Raw genomic sequence first — 21969 nt, forward strand, 5'->3', positions numbered from 1 at the left:
CGTAATTGGTTGCATCTTAGCACCATGGGACCGTGAGAGGTTTACCAAAATCTGCAAATTTCACTATTTCAATGCTTTTGGTATGGCATCCATCTCCATCCCACGCTGGTGGTGACTGGTGACAAAGAAAAAGACTTGAAATCAAGGAGGCATGGAAAAAAATAGTAGCAAAAAACTCCGATTATCCCGGAAATGGAAAGAAAAATCGATTGAAAAATATTGGATTGGAAAATTGGAAACCTTTGTCGTCTGAAAATCAAATAAAGGTTTTTAGGAGATCCAAGACATATGTATTAGTTTTGAATTTGTGTCAAACAATTGAAGTGAAGGATTTCAATATAATCGTTGCGAAATTGAAGAGAAAACGGAGAACAAATAGTGAGAAACTACAAACAAAGCAGAAGAGAAGCAAAGACTAGTGGAGGACAAAAGCTTACCACTAGTCTCAAGGACTACAAGAAAAAGCATCCAGATTTAATTAGTGAGGAAGAACGGATTATTTTTTTTTCCTAATTCTGGTCATCACTGAAAGCCAAATTGAATATCTGACTGTAGTCATCTACAAAGTGAACATCAAGACCTTCTTTTACATTAGGCGCAAGCTCGTCGAAATCCCTCCTGTTCGCTGCAGGGAATATGATGGTCTTCACTTCGCTCCTCCTTGCTGCTATCGTTTTCTCCTTTACCTAAATTGTTTACAAAAATGAAATTTAAGAACACAAAACACTGAAAAAACGCAAGCATGTTGCTTGAAAATTCATCATGAGGTAACCAAGAGTACACCTCCCTGAAGCATACAGAAAATAAAAAGAAATCCCGTAACTTAATTCATAAGAACTATATAGGTGTGTGAATGCGAGTGGGTGAGTGTGTGTGTGTGGGTGTGTGTGTGTGTGTGTGAGAGAGAGAGAGAGAGAGAGCATCGACCAAAATCTGATTTAATGCTTGTTTGTCGAGATTTTTTACAGTTTGTTACTTCTATGTATGTATGAGAGAGAGAGAGAGAGAGAGTTGATTAACATACCCCGCCTATTGGAAGGATCCTCCCAGTTAGTGTTACTTCTCCTGTCATTGCTAAATCCCTCCTGATAGGCTTCTTCATGGCAACGGACAGCATGGATGTGATCATGGTGCAACCAGCACTAGGACCATCCTTTGGTGTGGCCCCAGCAGGAACATGGAGATGAAGCTTGGAATTTGCAAAGAAAGTGCTATCAGGCTCTTTATCGAGCAATATAGCTCTGGCAACAGTATGTGCAATTTGGGTACTTTCTTTCATAACATCACCAAGTTGGCCAGTGACATGAAGGGATCCTTTACCCTCTGCTTCCTCAATCTGAGTGGTCTCTATATACAACGTAGAACCACCCATGGCAGTCCAAGCAAGACCCATAACAACTCCAACCGGGGTCTGATCATAGATTCGTTCAGCATGGAAGACAGGTTTGCCAACAAAATGATCCAAGTTTGATGAGTCAACCAAAACTTTCTCACCTGTTTTTGTTGTTTCACCCTCCTGAATTTTCTCTGTTTCTTTTGCATCCTGTAAGAACAGCTATAAAAGATCCTTGGTGGGTGAATGCATAAGTTCGGACATCATTATAGATGTCATGAAAACATTGAGCTGAAGGTATATCGGGAGGAAAAAGATGAGTACCAAAAGGCAGTTTAAAAAGATTTAATTTTATGTGGAGTGTGCACATCATCAATACTCTCTACATGCTAGCCTTAAAATTAAATCGTTTTTATTTTCTTTCCAATAATTATAAAATTCTTTTCCTTCACATTTTACATATGTAAAATAAAGAGAATCTTTCCAAACTCTCTCTGCTTCATCATACAGATTGTTAACTAGCTCTAAATAAATAGCTAACTGCCCAATAAATTTATATCAGAGAAACAAACAGGAATTATATTCAACTACATTCAAAACATTTCTGGCGCAGAGCAAGTCATTACCCAGAATTTATATTTTGTTACATACCTTTGAATCCACAGGTTCATCAGCATCTGCAACCCGAACTTCCGCAACTGTAGATTCAACTGGGAGATCAGTCTGAATCGTGACTCCTTCTCCAGAGGTTTCAGGAATATGCTTATGACCGTTACCCTCAACTGATTCAGCTGCAGTCTGGTTCTTACTAGCAACCACGCTTTGATCTAACTTATCAACAGCTTCTGCTTGGGTTTCATCAGTGTCCACAAGCTGAACTTCAACAACTGCAGGCCCATCTGGGGGAGATTGAATTTGATCAGCAACTACTGGTTCATCTGATGCTCCTTGTCTAACAATTTGGAGAGCTATCTGCCACATCATAAAAGATAGGTTAAAGTATAACATTGGTCAAGGAACTACATGATTGCTCAACAAGGTCATAAATTTGCTCCACTTTTCCAAATAAGCTCCTTGAACCTAAGAGAACCATGGGGATACTTTTCAAACCCACGGATAAATGTTTTCATGGTTCATCATATGATAAGATGCAAGTTTGCAACGATGATCTAGATATAGATACTTATACAACCTTACGGTAGATCTTTTCTATGTGCTTTTGAAGGTTCCTAACACCTGCTTCTCGGCAATAATTTTCAATGAGGGCAAGAAGAGCTGCATCTGTCACTTCAACCTGAAAACATAATAATTTTAACATACATAAAAGATGATTCAGAGACAATTTACAAACACACGTGAACACATAAAGAGACCAATACCAGTACCTGTTCAGGTTGAATGCCACATGCGTCACGTACGGTCTTCTCCAAATAGTCTCTAGCAATGTGCATTTTCTCATCAGTGATATATCCAGCAATGGAAATGACCTCCATTCTATCCAAGAGTGGACGTGGTATCATCTCTACAACATTGGCTGTACATACAAACAGAACCTACAGTAAAAATTTCAATATATGATTTCCCAAGTTAGTATTAAAGATTCTAAAGAAGAAAGGACATATCCTTGATTTTACATTTCTTCCATCCCACGGCTTACATGGACAGTTTTCAGATGTATCATGTATAAGACGAATTCTGTGAGGAAAGAACACATCCTCCTATAGTTCCGATCACAAACACAAATATATCACAATAAGAAACTAATGTCCCAAATTGACAACCGATTGCCTCTTCTTTAAGATCAATTTCATGTTACAATGCTTTAAATACTAAAGATATGATGGATAACACATCTCACACTAGGTAGAGAGAGTAAAGGGATTGGAAACCTAAATCATCCTCTCTCCTTTACAAGTGAAGTTAAGATAATACCAATTTAACAATCCAATACACAGACACCACACGCTTGAAATTGACCATTGTATTAATGGAAATTGGCATTTTGCTCCAAGTAAAGTATTATTATCTTTTTGCTAACCTTTGATAGATCGATTGGAACATCAAGATAATGGTCTAGAAAATTAGCATTTTGCTCGGGATCAAGAAGCTCCAACAAAGCACTTGCCGGATCACCGGCATGGCCCGTTCCCAACTGAAACAAAACAACGCTAATTCAAAGATTAAACCATAAAAGTGGTATGAAACTCAGAATTAAACATAATCTTTGTAAAAATGAACTTTAAATAACTACTCACTCCACAAAAGGAAGGAGACCTACAAATACGATTTGTCTCAAATACAATATATGAAACAAGCCGACCAATCATTGATTACCTTGTCGATCTCATCAATCAGAACTAAAGGGTTAGCTGTTCCCACATTTTTAAGGCATTGCACCATCTTTCCTGGCATAGCACCAATGTAGGTTCGCCGATGCCCCTGGATGTACATTTAAAAGTTTAATTTCATAAGAATAGTTGCATAATGCAGAGCTGTTTATCAATATTTCACATTGAGGAGATTCCCAAATACCTTAATTTCAGCAACATCAGATAACCCTCCCACAGAAAACCGGAAGAAGTTACGGTTCAGGGCATGTGCAATTGAACGACCAATGCTGGTTTTGCCCACTCCAGGTGGGCCAGAGAAACAGATGATTTTTCCTGTGATATATAAGCAAAACATCAGTAATCCTCATGTAATGACCAATGATAAATAATACAGTCTGCAGCATTTATTAAAACCATAGAATAATATATGTAAAATAAGAGCCAAGATCAGAGTCTGAGGAACAGGGGAATTCCGTGATGTGTGGCAATGCCAACAAATCAAAGATAGACAAACACAAAATTTGAAAACTATACCAACCTTGAGAGGTTCCTCTGAGTTTTCCAACGGCAATAAATTCTAATATCCTTTCCTTTACATCAGTTAATCCATAATGATCCTCATCAAGAATTTTTTGCGCCCGAATAACATCAAAGTTTTCATCACTGCATTAGGAATTGATATAGAGAAATCATTACTTTGAAAATTGTATATAGAGGTAAAATTTCAGAAAGGAGGCACATTCTCCAATACAATATTTGAGTAACAATACACTAACTCATATATGAATTAGTCATTACAGATTGTCTTATTTGACAATAGGCTTCATAGTTATGCTAGTACTGCGATTCTCAAAAATCTTTTGCCCCACCAGATCAGTTTCTTCCTACCCCTACAATCCTGCCCCAAAATTATAAAAACAAAAAACAAAGAAAAAGGGAGCACATAGGCAAGATGAAATCCTAAAGCATCAAAACAGATAAAAATAAAAATCACAAGGGTGGCAACAGTGCTTAACAAATGGTATCTATTCTCAACAAATAATTTAAAATAATTTAACAGCCAGTCACAGATAGATGTTCAATATATTTGAATCACAAATATGCCCCAATAAGGTTTCAAGTAGTGCATAAACCTGTAGTTTCCCCAGGGAATTGAAGTCAACCAATCTAGGTAATTACGTGTCACATTAAATTCACTTGAACTGGCCTCCAACAACTGCAGTTTTGTAAGCTCTTCCTCTATAACTTGCAAAACATGAGGTGGGCAGTTTTCCCTGTTTGGTTCAAGCCTCTCCCTAAACTTATCTGCACCAAAATATCAGAAAAGTGATGCAACAATTACCCTTGTCAACACGAAAAATGAGTATTTAGAATATGGATTACCTAAAGTTTCCACATAAATTCTTGAGTCATACTCAGAGTAGAACTAATGAACAGAAAACAGAGAGAGTGCACTACCATGATGTGTACAGATTGAAAATAAAAGATAAGAAACAAACTGTTAAGTGCTGTTTTGTCATCTGTCTCTAAACCCAGTTCCTGCATTATGTCAAGCAAAATAAATTCCATAAAGGCCCAGGGTTGAAATAAAAAAACCGAGAGAAACAGTACTGAAAGTACATGAAATAGAAAAATATCTCGTTAAGGGTGGAGAAAAATACCTTTTTAATGGCTTTAAGCTGCTCATTCAACAAGTAGCGGCGCTGTTCACCACTTATCTTCTCTTCAATTGCTTTTGCAATAGACTCCTAAGAATTACCCCGCAAAGGAAAGTTCAAAAGCCAATCAAACTATGATGGAGAATAGAATTGAAGTAAAAAAAAAACAATGGAAAATCAGCATTTCATACCTGAATCTTGCTGATTTCTATCTCTTTCTTTACTAGTTCTAAAGTGAGCTTTAAACGTTCATACACCTGAGCAATAACAGAAGTGTTATAAAGCCTTTCGGAATATGAGCAACTTGCATGAACAATTAAAAACAATTAAACAAAAATAAAAATACAAATCTGCCCAGGTGGACTTACTAATAGGATGCCCTAATGCGTTACAAAATTTCACTTTAGCCAATGATCCAATCAAAGGAATAATTGGAATGAATGTATCAAGCTTCCTTACATACATGGTTACCAGCCACCCATGGAGATGCACATTACAGTACTTGTATGCCTTTAGCCGGAATCTTATTAAAAATGGGAGCGTATGGATTGGTTCGGATCAATATGGAATTATTATCCCACTCCCATTCTAAAAGAATTACATTTTTAAAAATTTAAAATTAAATTTTTGAATTTATTAAATAATTTTTGAATTAATAATATCTTTATATAGACTAAAATCTTTAGAATATATTAGAATATAAAATATATTTATTATATATAGATATTTATTATTTTATATTTTATATATTAGAAATGCTGTTAACAAATGAATTAAATAAATTCAAATTTTGTAAAGATGAATAAACAGGTTTATATAAAAAAGAATCAACTTGAATTCGGGACAGCTATTCGAAATCTTAGTGAAAGACTAGATTTGTTATCTCATGTTTGCTTTTCGTGAAAAAATACCAATTGAAGCGGAGGGAAATCCCAGGGCTCAACCCTGGACAGGTGCATTTATAACACGACCTAAAAAAGCCTCACTTACTGGTATCTGAGCAATTCTTCCTGAGCTCCCTAATTACTATCCGCCGTACCATATGTAAAATTAGTGATACTCACATCTAGCTCTTCAAGCACTTCTTGACTTTGCAATTTGTTTGCACCAGATATTGCTGCTCCAAAATCTGCTAACCTTGGAAAATTAAAGTCACCTATATGCTGCGAGATTCCAATAAAAATTTTAACGTGAACAAATTGCAAATTCGAATGATTGTAATACATCAACACATAAAGATACTTATATAAACCACTCACTCAGTCAATCATTTCCGTAAAAAATGAATCACGAATTAGTTACTTCATCAACTCGTTTATGAATAAGGGCAAAACCAAGAAGAAGGTACAAGAAGTTCGAAGAAGTTACAAGAAAATAAATCGGTCATGAAGCAATAATCAGACAAAAACAAAGATCACAAGATATCCAAACATCATAAAAAGAAACAGAATAAACCTGAGTGTATGTCTGAACATGATCTCTCCAAAGGGAACTAATCTTGAGAACATCTCTTAAGGTTGATATAACCTCAAACGATGTTGCTTTTATGACATCATCATCCTTGTTATATGGTTTATCCTGCAATATAAAGTATTGTTGAATATGTGGCCAAATTGCATCTACTTTCAGCTAATAGTAAAAGGCAGCAATGATGATGTTTGTTAGCAATGATGATGTTTGCTCGGGGAAGGAAAAAAAAGGAAGGCTAAGATTCCTTTTTTCTTTTGGCTGTTTTTCAAAGGCAGATGGAATTGGGTTTATTCGGCTTCTTCTTTTGCAACTTGACAAGTGCTTGTACTTTTGGAGAGAGGGCAGAGGGCAGAGGTGTGCACCAGAAAAACAGAGAAGAAGAAATAGAGGTGCCGCAGCCCCTCTTTGAAGAGAAGAAGAAAGTGCTCCTCTCTTTGGTTAGAGACGAAATTATTCATTATATTTCCTTCTCTATTTGTTTCTTTGGTGTGTGAGAGCTATTGGGTGTATTGGGTTTTTGGGTTGTGAGCTTGCCAACACTTTGTAAACTCCCATTTGGTTGATAGTGGATTATTGGATGAGCTCCTACTTCTCCGAGGACGTACTCCAATTACACTGACTGTTGAGGAACCTCGCTAAAATCTTGGTGTCTTTTATATTTTGTTCTTGCATTCCATTTGATATATTTCTTGTGGGTTAGCTTGAGTTGGTTTGGCAAAGGTTTGGTGCTATCCTAGCACAACAAGTATAACCTAGTCAGGAAAAGAGAGAAAGAAAAACGAAACAAAATCTATCATAAATGTGGAACCTCCAACAATTAATATTTGATATATGTGACAAAATAAAAGAAACATACCTTCAGATGGTCAACTTTTACAGTCAGGGGTTCTTCATCAACCTGTAGAGAAATCATAACTTTCCTCAGTTTAACAATCTTTATCTCAAAAATAAAATAAAATAAAATATGATACTACTTTGTATTAGGAATCCATTCACCATCTCTGTAATTCGAAGTCGCCTATGACCAATAAGGACCACTTGGTCTCCTTGGATGCTTGAAATCTGATATACGAGAATACAACCAACTACAACATCAAAAACCAAAAGGAAGCTCTAGCCGAAGCATATCAAGTTATTCCACAAAATTAAGGACACACGAAACTCAAAAGCATAGTTAAATACCTGCGCAAGTGTGCCAACTTCATGTAGTCGATTAAACAACTCCTTCCCTTTCAATTCATGTATGTTTTTATCTGTCTCGGAACCTGATACCAAACTGGGATCGGTCCCCGGCTTATCCTTGAGAAGGAAAGCGCCGGCATATGGAGCTTGCCGCTTTCGGCTTTCTTGCAATGCTGCTAACAGTTTAGGATCCTATATTAAAATTCAACACATTATTTAGCAAAAGTGCGAACCAGAAAGAAATTCGATCATAGCAATCAATAATCTCATGTACCTTCACATAAATTGGCATGTAAAACCCCGGAAACAGCGGTCTATGCGGCAATGGCAAAGCTATAACCTGCCTCACAGAAAATTGAGAAGAAAAAAAAAATTAAAACTTTAACAAAAAGTTCAAACATTTTCTCATATATTACAACATTTTCTCGGAATCCAAACAGACCAGTAAGCAAAACGAAAGTTCCAGAGCCGACAAACCGTAAGATAATCTTCGGGCCGGGGATTCGTGGACACAATGGCTGAGGAAGACTCGGCCTCGGTCCCCGCCACCATGAACTCAACTTCCACCACTTGGTCAGAACCGTCGCCAGAGTCCGAACTATAAAACGCTCGGCAAGCCGAGCTAGGGCGAGTCAATCCGGCGAGCGAGCCGAGAACTCGGAGAACCGGCGACCCCAGCTCAGCGGACGGCCAGGAGCGGAGACTGTGGAGCCGTCCTTGGAGGCATGACGAGGAAGACGACAAAAGCTTCAGCATTTGATCGTTGCAGCGATCGGAACTTCAATTCCTCGAAACCGCCATTACTGTGGAACTTGAAATTCAAAGCCCCACATAAACCCTTGTTTTTCTTCCTTTCAGATCTGCCCCTAAAAAATATTTGAATGTTTTGACGGAATTACCCCTAGTATTTAAGGGAATTACACGAAGACAAAACGGTAGTACAAAAAGTGGCCATGTCGGTATGTGTGGTTCCAGTTGTCCCAGTTTCTGTATCATCAACTCCTTTGAGCTGTAGGCAGAGGAAGCCACGGAGATCAGGTACGTCACGTTTCGATGGATACTACTTTCTGTTTGGTTGCTCAGAAAATTTGGATTTTGTTTTCTCGGTGGGAAAAAGGAAATATGATTTGAACTTTGTTCATGATTGCCGCGTCTAATTTTCTCTTGAAACTTGTTTTCTTTGATCGTTTTCATTGTTATTGAACTGCAAATGTTGAAATGTGGGTTCGGTTATGGTAGAGTCGGATTGGATTATGTTTATTTGATTGGAGTTATGGTTTGCAGATGATTGTTTAGCTCCGGATAATCATAATAATCCTGCTTATTTCTCCAATTTTGCTACTTAATTTTGCGGTTTATGATTATTTAGCTGCAAATGAGAACATTTTAACTCTGCAGATGGACTCATCGCCGTTTAATAAGGTGGGGAGTGAGCGGTCTGATGGATCGGAGCACAGCTCCAGCTCCAGAAGTGGAGTTGGAGGAGGAGGGATGTTTGAGTATTTTGGGTGGGTGTATCATCTGGGTGTGAATACGGTAGGGCATGAGTATTGTCACCTTAGGTTTCTCTTCATTAGGGGAAAGTATGTCGAGATGTATAAGCGCGATCCTCATGAGAACCCCGGTATTAGACCCATTCGGAGGGGTGCTGTTGGGCCTACACTGATGGTGGAGGAGCTGGGGCGCAGAAAGGTTAATCATGGAGGTAAGGGTGGGGATATATATGTTCTACGGTTTTACAATCGTTTGGATGAAACCAAAAAGGGAGAAATTGCTTGTGCTAGTGCGGGAGAAGCACAGAAATGGATGGAGGCATTTGATCAAGCCAAGCAACAGGCTGAGTATGAGCTTTCAAGAGGGGCTAGTGCCAGAAAGAAGCTGAACATGGAAGAGGAGATCGATCTTGAAGGTCATCGACCTAGAGTAAGGCACTATGCACATGGATTGAAAAGGCTTATAAAAATTGGGCAAGGCCCGGAGATGCTCTTGCGTCAATCCTCAAGCATGGGTGGAGATATTAACACAGAGGGGTACTTTCGAACAGATTTTGGAGATGCAGTTGAGGCTTATGTATGGAAATGTGTGCGAACAGTTAATGGTGTTCGAATATTTCAAGATGTTGCTAACACTGAGAGCGGAAAAGGCGTTATCGTCAAGTCTGTTGGCGTTATTGAAGCAAGTGCAGATACTGCTTTTGAAGTGATTTTAAACCTCGACCGACACCAGAGATATGAGTGGGATATGCTGACAGCTAACTTAGAGCTGATAGATTCTTATGATGGATACTTTGATGTTGTCTACGGGACTTTTGATCCTATGTATCTTTCTCGGTGGCGTTCCAAGAAAGATTTTCTCTTCTCTAGGCAATGGTTCCGTGGACAGGATGGAACATACACCATCTTGCAATTTCCAGCTGTCCATAAGAAAAAGCCTCAGAGGTCCGGGTATCATCGTACAAAAATAAATCCATCTAGTTGGGAGATTAGAGATCTGAAAACATCCATGGGTTCAAATACTCCACGATGTCTTGTGACGCAAACGGTGGAGATACATTCTGTGGGCTGGTGGAAATGGAAGAAAAATCAATACTCGAAGTTCGAAAAGGGTGTACCTTATGCATTGTTGTGCCAAGTTGCAGGTCTGAAGGATTATATTGCATCAAATCCTGCACTAATATTCAAATCTTCCGCTTCAGTTATCCAATCGAAGGCAGCTGAAGCTTCCATTTCCAATGCTGAATATGAGGCTGAGGCAGTGCATGATGAGTTTTATGATGCAATTTCAGGCTCTTCATCTTCTGATGAAGAGAGTGACAGTGATGAACTTAACAGTAAGGAAGCAAAAGTGAGACTGAAGAATGTTGCATGGGCCATCGCTAGCTTAGCTTTGAAGCGAGCTCAAGCTGCAGATGCTAATAAAGAATTGGATTCCAGAGTGCCTGCAATCATTATTGATCCAATCCAGTTTCATGGTTCCTTGTCCAAAGGGAAGGATGAGACCGTCACAAACTGTTGGACATCTCCAAGTGGCGAGGGATTTATGATCAGAGGAAAGAACTACCTGGAGGACAATTCTAAGGTAATGGGAGGAGATCCCCTTCTCAAGCTCATAGCGGTAGATTGGTTCAAAGTTGATAAAAGCATAGATAGGTTCGCACTGCATCCCAGATGCCTTGTCCAGTCAGAAGCCGGAAAGAAGCTTCCATTTGTACTAGTCTTTAATCTCCAGGTTCCATCTAAACCAAATTATAGTTTGGTACTTTACTATGCTGCTGACAGACCTCCGAATCCAAATTCTTTGTTTGCTAAGTTTGTGGATGGGAGTGACATGTTTCGCAATGCAAGATTAAAGTTAATTCCAAGTATTGCCGAAGGATATTGGATGGTTAAGCGCGCTGTTGGAACTAAAGCTTGCCTACTGGGGAAAGCTGTATCCTGCAATTATCTCAGACAAGACAATTTCCTAGAGATTGATGTAGATATTGGATCATCATCTGTGGCAAGGAGTATCATCGGACTTGTCCTCGGATATGTCACGAGCATAGTGGTTGACCTCGCAATTTTAATAGAGGCAAAGGAGCACGCAGAGTTGCCTGAGTACATTTTGGGGACTGTTCGACTAAATCGATTGAAGCTTGACTCTGCCGTTCATTTGGAAGTTTAAGGTTGTATCGACATTCTTTAATTAGTATTTCCACCTTTTTCACAGCTATTGGTCCAACATGATTTTTTTTTTTTTTTTTTTTTTTTTATTTGTTCAACATGATATTTTTTTTTTTTCCAGTTTACAGTTTACTGACCGTTTTTTCTTCCGCTTCTTTATCCAACATACTGTACCCCAATGCACTACATACCACACAAGTATCAAACCATGAACTGGTACTTGTTTTGTGTGCTGAAAGGAACTATCTTTATAGTGGAGTTGGTTGTAGTTTACGTCGTTCATCCTATTATAGTTAGAAGAATGAAGTGAGTAGATACTTTAGGGAAGATTTGGCTTTATAAACCGCTTTCAAAGTGATTTTTTGTAGGGGAGGCTGCTTTAGGGAAAATTTTGAGTGTAGATAGTTTCTGTAGAGATGATTAAACAGCTGATAATTCAATTTATCATTTCTTGTTAGACGGACAAATTTATTTATTTGCTTTACAGTGCTATGCAGAAACATTCTATCATTTTGCAGCAATACTATGTACTTGACTATAATGGACTCTGCTTCGTATGAGCCTGGGCAAAACAAGAATTTAATTTCTTTCTACCACCTGTTTCTTTTCTTTGTAGATTTTTGTGCCTTGTGAACTGTCCCTTTCCTATGAGGTTGCTAATGTCAAGTTGACGGTTACCTAGGTACGTTTTCTTCCATGTGTTATTTTCCATATATAATCTTCAAAAGAACTCCAGTAAATTTTCCTGGACAAGCTATTCTCGTTCATAAATAGATATGTTCAAATGAAAATTTGCGAGCGCAGTCTGACCGGATTTTTACCAGGTTGTGGTGGCTTAGTTTGTTGGTTTTGGGTTGAGAAAATTGAAAACCTATAACTTCTTGTCTTATATTTCTAAACTGTTAATGGTATGTTTGCAATTTGCGAATCCAGGTGTGTTAGTACTGATACATGGACAGCATAGGCATTCTCTCGCGAACATCTATTGGATCGAAAGACTGAACAAGGGCCGCGTCACAGGGTTGCGGACATCATTTTCTGTATGTTATAGTAAATTTGTGAAACTGACTGTAGTTAAATAGCGGAATGATTTGTAAATGCCGGTAGGCAATCCTGTATCGTTTATAGATACTGCCCTGTGGAGTATATTTTTTAGGGAGTTTTAACGAAAAACACACGTTACTGTTCACTGTAACGAAAAACCATATTTTTACACTAAAAAGTCAATCCTGGTATTATTTATTTTGCCTTTTATTTTGTCCTTGTTATTAAAACTCAAAGTTTTCAAGCATTTTTTTATTAGTTTTCCTTATTTTTTAAGGGAAGTCCAGCTTAAATTTATTGGTTGTGAAATGAGGTTGAAGAGACATTTTCATTTGTGGTCAATATATATGTATTTTTCAAGGTTCTAAAAAACGCTAGGCGCTAGTCGGGCGGCGAGTTAGGGCCTAATGCCTAAACGGTTAGGAGGGGCCTAGGCAGGTGCCTAGATGGATTTAAGTAAATTTATAATATTTCTTGTACATATGTGCCTGTTTATACTTAATATATATATATATATATATATATATATATATATATATATAATTTCATTACAAATTACAAAATAGAATGACATATATATTAGGAAGTATTGGAACATAATGAATATGGGGAACATGCATATAATGTGTATTCATATTCAACAAATCTCTTACAATTTATTGAAAAAAATAAAATGCAAAATGAAAGTTATTTATTTTCTGTCTAAGTGAGTCGCAACCTAGGCAGGTGTCTAGGCGGTCTAGGTGGGCACCTCAACAGGTAGGTGTCTAGGCGGTCTAGGCGTTATTTCTTAATTTTCAAACGCTTAGGCATTAATCAGGACGGTGACCAACCGTCTAGTGTCTAGGCGGGAATTTTTAGAACAGTGATATTTTTGCAGTCAACCAAAATCTGTGTTTGAGCATCCAATTTGGATGTTTACGGCGTCATATCGATGGCAACGAGATCTTGGACAAAGTGTGAAATTTTTTAAGGTTTTTTTTCATGGAGATTTTGGGATTTAGATGTTTTTGCATCGGATTAGGGCTTATTTAAGAGTAGTTGGCATAGGCTTCATATAGTGTATGAATTGAGATATAAGGACTTGATAGAGTTGGGTTTTGTGTTACGCTTGTCACACAAACAACTTTCTAGGGTTCTATTAGAGCAATTTCACCCCTAAAGACTTTGCACCAGCACCCAGCTCATTTATCCACTTAAATAAACAATAATAGACCAAAGCATCTCCACCCCTAACAAAAAATAGCCTAGTCAATTTTATTAAAATATTATTAATTTTTATTATAAAATAATAATTTGGTTTTTTAATTTTTGACTTCTTTTCTCTGACTCCCCTACTCCCGTCTTCTTCTTCTTTTTCTTCTTATTCTTCCCAGTTTTCCCAGTTTTTTCTTCTCTTTGTACACCATCTTCTTCTTCTTCTTCCTTTTTTTTCTCCTCTCTATACACCACGTCATCGAATTTACCCTATTCTGAACATGGACACCCACCATCCTGGACCTGCGCACACCGTAAACCCCCAAAAATCAACACCTACATATTCAAAAATTCATCGAAAATATACAAAACGGAAAAAAAAAAAAATTCCAGTTGCAAGAAGATCCGAGTTAATCAACCGATCAACGACGATCCGAGTTGCAGGAAGATCACGATTTGGAAGGGGGACATGGTGTTGAATATATGGATTTATCAGGGGAAGGGGGTTGATGGTGTTCCAGGGATCGGGATGGGGTTCCAGGAGTCGGATGGGGTTCCAAATGAGAGAGACTGTAGCCATGACGTTAGCAAGGCGTCAGATGAGCCGTCTCCTTCCTCTGTCGATTTTAGGCCGACCTGTGGACTAGCTTGGGCTGGGTGACAGTCTATTCCACAGGCTGGAGTTGATTGGTTGAGTCTCAGCTTGTTTTTTTCCAATGGGTGACAGGCTCTTTTGCTTCCAGTGGAAATGCTCTTAGGCAATCTCCAGGGACTTGTTTGGTGGGTTGAATGGGATTGGACCTATGAATATGATTGAATTGACAACGACTTGTAAGATAGGAATTTTAACTAATGTTTGAGGATAAATTAGATAATTCACTTTGTTGTGGATTTAGAATCTATCATGTCTAATTATGTTTATCTCACACTTTGACACAACAAATAATAGACTGAACTCAAGTCTATTTTATATGTCACCACTTATCCCATCAGCCAACCAAACAAGCCCAATGGTTTGGCTAAATGTAGTCCCTCTGTCATTTTTTAGCCCTTTAAAATATTAATTTGTTAATGAACTGTCTAGTGCTATATTTTTTTTCTCTCCAATGATGCAAGGCTATACCTAATTATTAGGATTGTCTGCCCTCCTATTTCCATACTCTGCTCATGCCCTCCTATAATGTGTGGTCACGGTTAAGGCACGTCAACATTTTATATTAATTTTTTATAGAAATAATAAAACAAAAAGTAATAGGAATATAAAATGTTGACATGGCTTAACCGTGACTACACAAACAAAAAGATATGGGAAAAGTATGGAAATGAGAAGGCAGAGAATCCACCTCCTCACAAAACCTATCAGCCATGCTTTGTTCAAAGCAAATTCCCTCATCGCCAGCAAACACCCATTCAACACATTGAATTTTGGTTGCATCTTGCAAGCCCTGAACTTTGGAATCGTAGTGAAACCCAATTTCGTTACAATGTTTTTTTATGCTAGCTCTTATTCTTATGCTATTTTCCTTCTAGGGACATGACAATATATGACCATAAACCATGTTGTTTTTGCTTCCGCCCAACGTGGGTTAGAGTTCGATCGACTGCGTAATCATGTTTTTAAAAAAGCAATCTTGAGAGATATGGAATCGAACACACGACGTTGGGTACCGGAGTAAACTCGTAAGAACTTGAGTTGCAACCCTTTTGCACAAGAGAAATGATAAATACACACTATTTTAGTTTTTCATGCACCCCTGTATAATTTTATTTGTTGTTTTCGTTTGATTTATTTAATCCGACAACCAAAAAAAAAAATTGTATAAAACATTAAAAATAGTGTGTAAATCACCCCTCCAAATTCATCATTTTCGAAGAAAAATACATGATGAAATTCAATCATAAATTCTTTTTTTAGATGCATTGGTTTTTAATAAAATGTAGTAGAGGGGGGGACGGGCAAGGGATTTCTGGATGCAATGATCTTTTCTCTTTTGAGAGAGGGTTGGTGCCTCACACATAACTGTTGATAAAGAGCTAATCTCGATTAATTTGTCTTTACAAAATTTATAAAAAAACACAATATATAAAAAAATAGGTCCATGCATATTGCATAATTGCAGTATATTGTGTTGGCAGCAAGAGTATGGGAAGGGCATGTTATGTAAGTGTAAGCTGCCCATGACGATGTGACATGTGCAATACATACGAAAGAAGAAAAAGGATGGCAGGCTTTTCATTTTGTTTTTACCTTTGCACCGCATTTTAACCCCGACAAAAACTGTGTTTCACGTTAGATTCTTTCTTGCAACTAATACATGATATTAGTGTTGGTAGATTTTAATCCTTTTTTAGTTGATTGTGTTTAACATAGTCTCTAGTGTTATACAAACTCATAAGATGATACTATGCGAATTTATGAATAATAAAGTAACCATGCCACACAAACATAAAGAACTTGGCGACGTTCGGCGAACTTTGCCTACTCTTGTGTGATCTCCCTTGAGAAATCACCTGCACAATAAAGAATAACAGTTCGATTATAAGAACTAAATGAAAATCTTTATGCTAAACCTCAAAATCTTGCTTTCTCTCTACTCTTCATGTGAATAAACAACCCCCTAAAAGTTTAATATATAGACTGATGAGATTCTTGAATCCTTTTAAAATAGGGAAAACTAACTTATCTCTTAACCTAAACTGATTGGAATTACATAGAAAACCTATTTCCCCAATTCTTATGGGAAAGAACATGTGCACATTCATTTTCTCCTGTTTTCCGATTATACTATATAGACCGATGGTTACATGCCTTATAATGTTCATACATCGAAAATACATTAATCTTAAGTGAGAGGACATGTAAATTCTTTTCTAGGGGGATACAAGCATTATTCTTATTTAAAATGGTTTTAAAATATCACTTGTTAGGACATGTGGTGCCTACTTGTCGAGCAAATAATCAAATTAATGAGGCCCATATGTGCCACGTTAACATTTTGAATGAAAAACTTTACGGACGTAATAACATGTGACAAAGTGGAACACGAAAATATAATTTAAGAGGTAAGTTGAGTTAAAAATAAATTTTAAGGAGTAAAGTGGGATCGGAAAGCACTTTTATTTGGCAACAATAAATTTAAGCCTTCACACATCTAACTAAGAAAATGAATTTCCGTTTATAGGTGTTGGAGTTTTTTTGGTCGATCAACTTTTTGTCCATCATGTTTTGTTAGTGATTTTTCTTCCATTAATCAACAGTTTTCTTATAAATAAACAAGCTTTTTCATTCAACACATTTTGAGTAATTAATTGATTCATTATTTTTTACCACACTTCGAAAATACATCTTAAGGGTTGTCATTTTAAGTTCGGCAAAAAGCACTTTCTCATATTTTCGACCAGAAAAAACTTACATGCACTATTTGCTTTTTACTTTATTTCTTGTGATGCGATCAGTCACGAGTGTAAACTCAGCGCCTAAATGAAAATGTTATCAGTAAGTCTAGTCAAATATGTAAACTCGGCCACACGTTAATAAATTGAGTCATCACAATCATTCATATCCATGAAACCTCAACAGCTCATGACTGAAAGGTGAAAACATTTGGAGAGAAAAAACAGGAAAACAGAAGGATCAAACAAAGCCAAGTAGGGTTTGGATAGGGTTGGAAAAAAGTTGCAATGTCACATGCATGCAGATTACATGAGAGTGTTATGTATTATGCCGATGACACAAAAATCCATCATTTCTTGGTTGACTGGAATAAAATGTTATGTATGATGCCCATGACAATGGACAAAAATCCATCATTTCTTGGTTGACTGTTATTTTATTCCAGCTGAGGTTAATTTGGAGCTATTTAAATTATTTTTGTTGTTTTTATTATGGGATATATTATTCACACATCTCATTTTACTTCTCACACATTCCTTGATAATTTTTGTCATTTGATATTCTTCAATTCATCTGATCCGACGGCCGAAACTTAAAATGTGTGTGAGAAGTAAAATAGGTGTGTAGATATCACACCCCTTTATTATATACCTGGCACTGGCAAGTCAGAGAATTTAACGTGAACGGAGAAGATGAAATCATGGAAATGACGAAAACTCCTGTCACAGACAAACATGCCAGAAAGCGATCTGTAGCTTTCAACATTGGAGGTAGATTGTCTGCCCTCCTGTTTGGGTGCATTTCCCATTCCCTCATATTTTGTATAGTCACGATTAAGCCACGTCAACATTTATATTGATTTTTTTTTATATAGAAATAATAAGACAAAAAGTAATAGAAAAATAAAATGTTGACATGGCTTAACCGTAACGGTACAAATAAGAGGGGATGGAAAGGGCATCCAAACAGAAGGGCAGACAATTTACCTCCTTCAACATTACCCTTTCTATCTGCAATTTTTCTCTATTTAAAAATTTTGAGTATGAGTCTATCAGATCAATTTTAATATAGGAACTTTAAATAAAAGCTCTTGGTACTTGTCAGATGACCGCAAGAATTCGAATTTAAAACATCTTTTAATGGGAGTATCAATAGAATATTACTAGATTAAGTACCGCCTTCTTCTTTACGTAACACATCTTATATATGTTTGTAATGTGATTAATCATTGCTTAGTCAATGAAAAGAGTAAATGGTAGAGATTTTGATCATTACATATAAATTTATGACGGCCGTGACCATTTGGTGGCCTTAAATAGAGCAAAACCAAAATGAATTCCTTGTAATATCGGGAATAAGATCCTCTTCAGATCACCCTATGCGTAAGTATACTCATATACCCACTGGCGGAACTACACTAACCCTACCATGGGCTATAACCCAGGTAATATTATTGAAAAATAAATAACTTCTAAATATATTGGGTAGTAATATTCACATACACATTTTTACTTCTTACATTCTTTCTCAATTTTCAACCATCAGATTGAACGAATTGAAGATGATCAATGACAAAAAATTAACAAAAGTGTGTCGAAAGTAAAAATGAATGTGAAAATAGCACAATCCTATATATTCACCCCAAAATAGTAATTCATTCTTCACTAAAATTTGAAGCCAATATTCATCCCAGATTAATTTTTTACTCAATTAATAAACACAATCCCTTAGTAAACACTCGTATTTTTAACTCTTAACACTAAACTCTGCATGTTCTCCTCATTTTTCTTTGATTTGTCGTCGAGATTCTTGTTAGTGGCATCATATCCCCCTACAAAAATTAGTTAGCCCACCCTTTCTAGTTCCGCACTTGGATATTTCTTTAGACAATTAAACAATTTTGGTGTATTGCTTATCTGTTGTTTGAGAGACTGCAGAGGGAGGAAGGGTTTGATGCTTTCTGGATCAATTGCAGTCCAAAAGAAAGATGGCATCCCATGTTAAAAACTCTAGGTTTGAAATGATCATATGGTCGTGCAAATAAATTAGGTTATCTTAATTTACCTTGTCACTAGTACTAACTTTACTTAGCACTACATAGCTCAGGGCTAAGGGATCTTCATATGGTTTAATTTGGTCATTACAGTAATCACTCGTTACAAAAATAGGGTGTATTAGTCAGCACTCAACATAGTAGAGCTCTTTTGAATGTGTTTTTAAAATGACTGAAAGCGCTTTTGGTAAAAATGTTTTTAGAACCAATCCTTGGTAAAAATGCAAGTAAATTTTGGAAAAGCGCTTAAAGTGCTTCTTGGAAGAAGTGCACAATTGGTGCTTCTTGTAGAAAGCACATTAAATGCTTTTGAAATCCAAAAACATTTTCTCTAAAAGCACTTTCAGTCATTTTAAAAGTACATCCAAACGAACATGTAGTCAGTCGACACTCAAGACCAGATTTATACAGAAAACCTTAATATTATTATTAAGAAGGACCCTTCGATCTGCACCAATATTATATGCACACATGGTAGCGATCTTGATTCAAAATACCTAGCTAGTTCCTTGCCATAAAAGGAGCAAATTAGGGGTGGGCAAACGGGTATAGGAACAACGGGTCGGGGTGGGTAATCCAAGTTCGGGGTGGATATGGGTCGGTTCCTATTTTTTAAGAGGGAAAACGGGGTAGGTCGGGGCATACCATTTTAGGGGCGGGCCAAGTCCAACTATATAGTAAAAGGGGGGCCCAAACCTGCCCGTTTGTAAATGTAATGTACGGACGAGATTGAAGATTACAATATCTTCCAATCTTAACCATCAGTTTTTACCCTAGGTCTTAATCAAACCCGAGTCTCCTCTTAAGTCTCCTCCCTTCCACCCACACTCCCCGTCTTCGTCAATCATCTTCTCCATCACCCAGACCATTATCACTGCTTGAGTTTGGCAACCACCATGACAACCCATGTTCTTGATTGTCCTCCTCCCAGTCTGCCCCCCTCTCGAGTCTCATAGCACCAACACTTATCTTATCTTTCATACTCATCTCTATCTTCCTCGACGATATCATCGAAAACCCAAACCACTGATCCATCGTCATCTCATCACCGCCGCAACGACGACCACCACCCTATCACCGACATTGAGTTCTCTGGTCTATGCGTTATCTCCTCATCAACATCACTACCTATTCCTCGTTCTCTTCCCCCTCCAACCCCTCGAATCAACTGCGCTGATTGGATTAACTACATCAGATCTCTGCTAAATCGATCTAAAGCATTGCGCTATCGTCGATCTAATTTGAGTCATATTCTAATCTGGAGCATCGCGCCATGGTCGTCGATTGAAGTCGAGAGACAAAGACCTCGATATGGGATTGGGAAAGATGAGCAAGAGAGACAAGGACAAATGTGGGAGGTTGAAGCCTCAATCCCCTTTTGTGCTGAGGAAGACGATCTCAACGAGGTCATCACTGATAAAAAAAAAATGAAAATGTACTCGTGGACCCAGTCCGAACCGACCCATTTGGGTTAGGTCCAGTTCCTGTATTAAAATTGGTTACACCCGCCTCGCCCCAACCCGTTTCTTTTAAATTTAGGTCCAGTCTGGTCCCTTCAAAATTGGTCATGGCCCGGCCCATGCTTAGTCCTAGAGCAAACATCACAAATATTTGCTATTTGTTTCCACAAAGCCCTATGGTCAATTAGCAACTATAAGTATATATACATATCTATGTTTATCATTCAAATTCAATCACAATCGCATGGTTACTTTTGCTCGAGATAACCAAATCAATTTAATAAATACTTGTGGATGCAAATTTCTGCCTTCTTCTTCTTGGACAAAAATGCACCTACAAAACAATTAACACCTTAGGTCAAAGCCAAGAGCCTCACGTGCCCACGATGAATGAGGGGGGGCTTTGGGCGAAGAACCTCTAATGCCAAAGTTAGAATTTGAGGGAGAAAGTGTTTGGAGAAATTTGGAGAATTTTAGAAGAAGATTAGACTTAGGTTTTTGGAGAAATGAGGGTGTTTATATAAGGGTGTGGCCGGCCCTCTTTGGAGAGAAGGGGTCCAGCCACTTATGGTGGTTTTGGCTCTAATTGCAAGATATTATGTCAAAATAATAACTTGCAATCAATTAGAAAATTAATTAATTAATTAATTAGGAAATTAATCAATTAATTTAGGTAATTAATCCTAATTTGAATGAATAATTAAGAGTTACCTTATGGGGAGGATTTGATGAGGATGGATGAAATAGATTTTGAATAAATACCTATTTTGATCACTTTTGACTTTGATTGAGTCGTGCTTGTCTGCTGCTTGCATGTGGGAGTTCCGGTGTGCCTCGAGGGTAATTTTATCTTTTTAATCCAAAAATCCGCATGTCACCACTATATTTTTCTTGATTATTTTTTGCTCCACAATACTCTTAACCGCTTATGTTACAAAACCCTTTAAGTTATATTTTCTAATTAATCACTAGTTGAAGACCATAGAAACCCAAAAACTAATCTTAATTTGCCTGTTTGAGAAGAATATTATATTGTGTGCCAGTATGTAAAGAGGATGTCCAGATTTGCGTGCGCATTCTTCAAACCATGGAACCACGTGATGTTGTTGTATACTTGTATTAGACAGCATGTAATGCTATAATACATGACAAATTTGTACTCACAAAAATCATATTATGTCAAATC

The 21969-nt window shown here is 37.3% G+C and overlaps 2 protein-coding genes across 3 annotated transcripts; one reads left to right on the forward strand and one right to left on the reverse strand.

Moving 5' to 3' along the window:
- Positions 1-453: 453 nt before the first annotated feature.
- On the reverse strand, positions 454-8957 carry LOC137748046 (lon protease homolog 1, mitochondrial-like). Of its 2 annotated transcripts, none has more exons than XM_088681014.1 (20): positions 8451-8957; positions 8248-8313; positions 7974-8165; positions 7788-7853; positions 7648-7689; positions 6777-6899; positions 6386-6484; positions 5513-5578; positions 5325-5411; positions 5163-5202; positions 4797-4968; positions 4202-4326; positions 3866-3996; positions 3668-3772; positions 3372-3485; positions 2719-2886; positions 2526-2627; positions 1985-2305; positions 1025-1543; positions 454-686 (listed from the first exon to the last, which is right to left on the reverse strand). In XM_088681014.1, the coding sequence occupies exons 1-20, from the start codon at positions 8727-8729 to the stop codon at positions 510-512; spliced, it is 2994 nt and encodes a 997-aa protein (XP_088537140.1). In that variant the 5' UTR covers positions 8730-8957; the 3' UTR covers positions 454-509. The 2 variants fall into 2 exon arrangements, with proteins under 2 accessions (XP_088537140.1, XP_088537137.1); XM_088681011.1 differs by having other exon boundaries at positions 1025-1555.
- LOC137747650 (protein ENHANCED DISEASE RESISTANCE 2-like) lies at positions 8879-12857 on the forward strand. Its single transcript, XM_068487793.2, has 4 exons — positions 8879-9011; positions 9372-11637; positions 12252-12317; positions 12569-12857. The coding sequence occupies exon 2, from the start codon at positions 9372-9374 to the stop codon at positions 11634-11636; it is 2265 nt and encodes a 754-aa protein (XP_068343894.1). The 5' UTR covers positions 8879-9011; the 3' UTR covers position 11637; positions 12252-12317; positions 12569-12857.
- The last annotated feature ends 9112 nt before the right edge of the window (positions 12858-21969 follow it).

This window comes from Pyrus communis, chromosome 2, assembly GCF_041283825.1.
Source record: "Pyrus communis isolate YQ-2024b chromosome 2, ASM4128382v1, whole genome shotgun sequence".
Taxonomy (NCBI): domain Eukaryota; kingdom Viridiplantae; phylum Streptophyta; class Magnoliopsida; order Rosales; family Rosaceae; genus Pyrus; species Pyrus communis.

Bases quoted from the DNA above. Each gene is read 5' to 3' on its own strand.
- LOC137747650 (XM_068487793.2), top strand. From the start codon at position 9,372: ATGGACTCATCGCCGTTTAATAAGGTGGGGAGTGAGCGGTCTGATGGA.
- LOC137748046 (XM_088681011.1), bottom strand. From the start codon at position 8,729: ATGCTGAAGCTTTTGTCGTCTTCCTCGTCATGCCTCCAAGGACGGCTC. The intron at 7,854-7,973 runs GTATTTAACTAT...CTCGTATATCAG, and splicing joins AAGTTGGCACACTTGCGCAG to ATTTCAAGCATCCAAGGAGA. The intron at 4,969-5,162 runs GTTTGTTTCTTA...ATTTTGGTGCAG, and splicing joins TGACAAAACAGCACTTAACA to ATAAGTTTAGGGAGAGGCTT.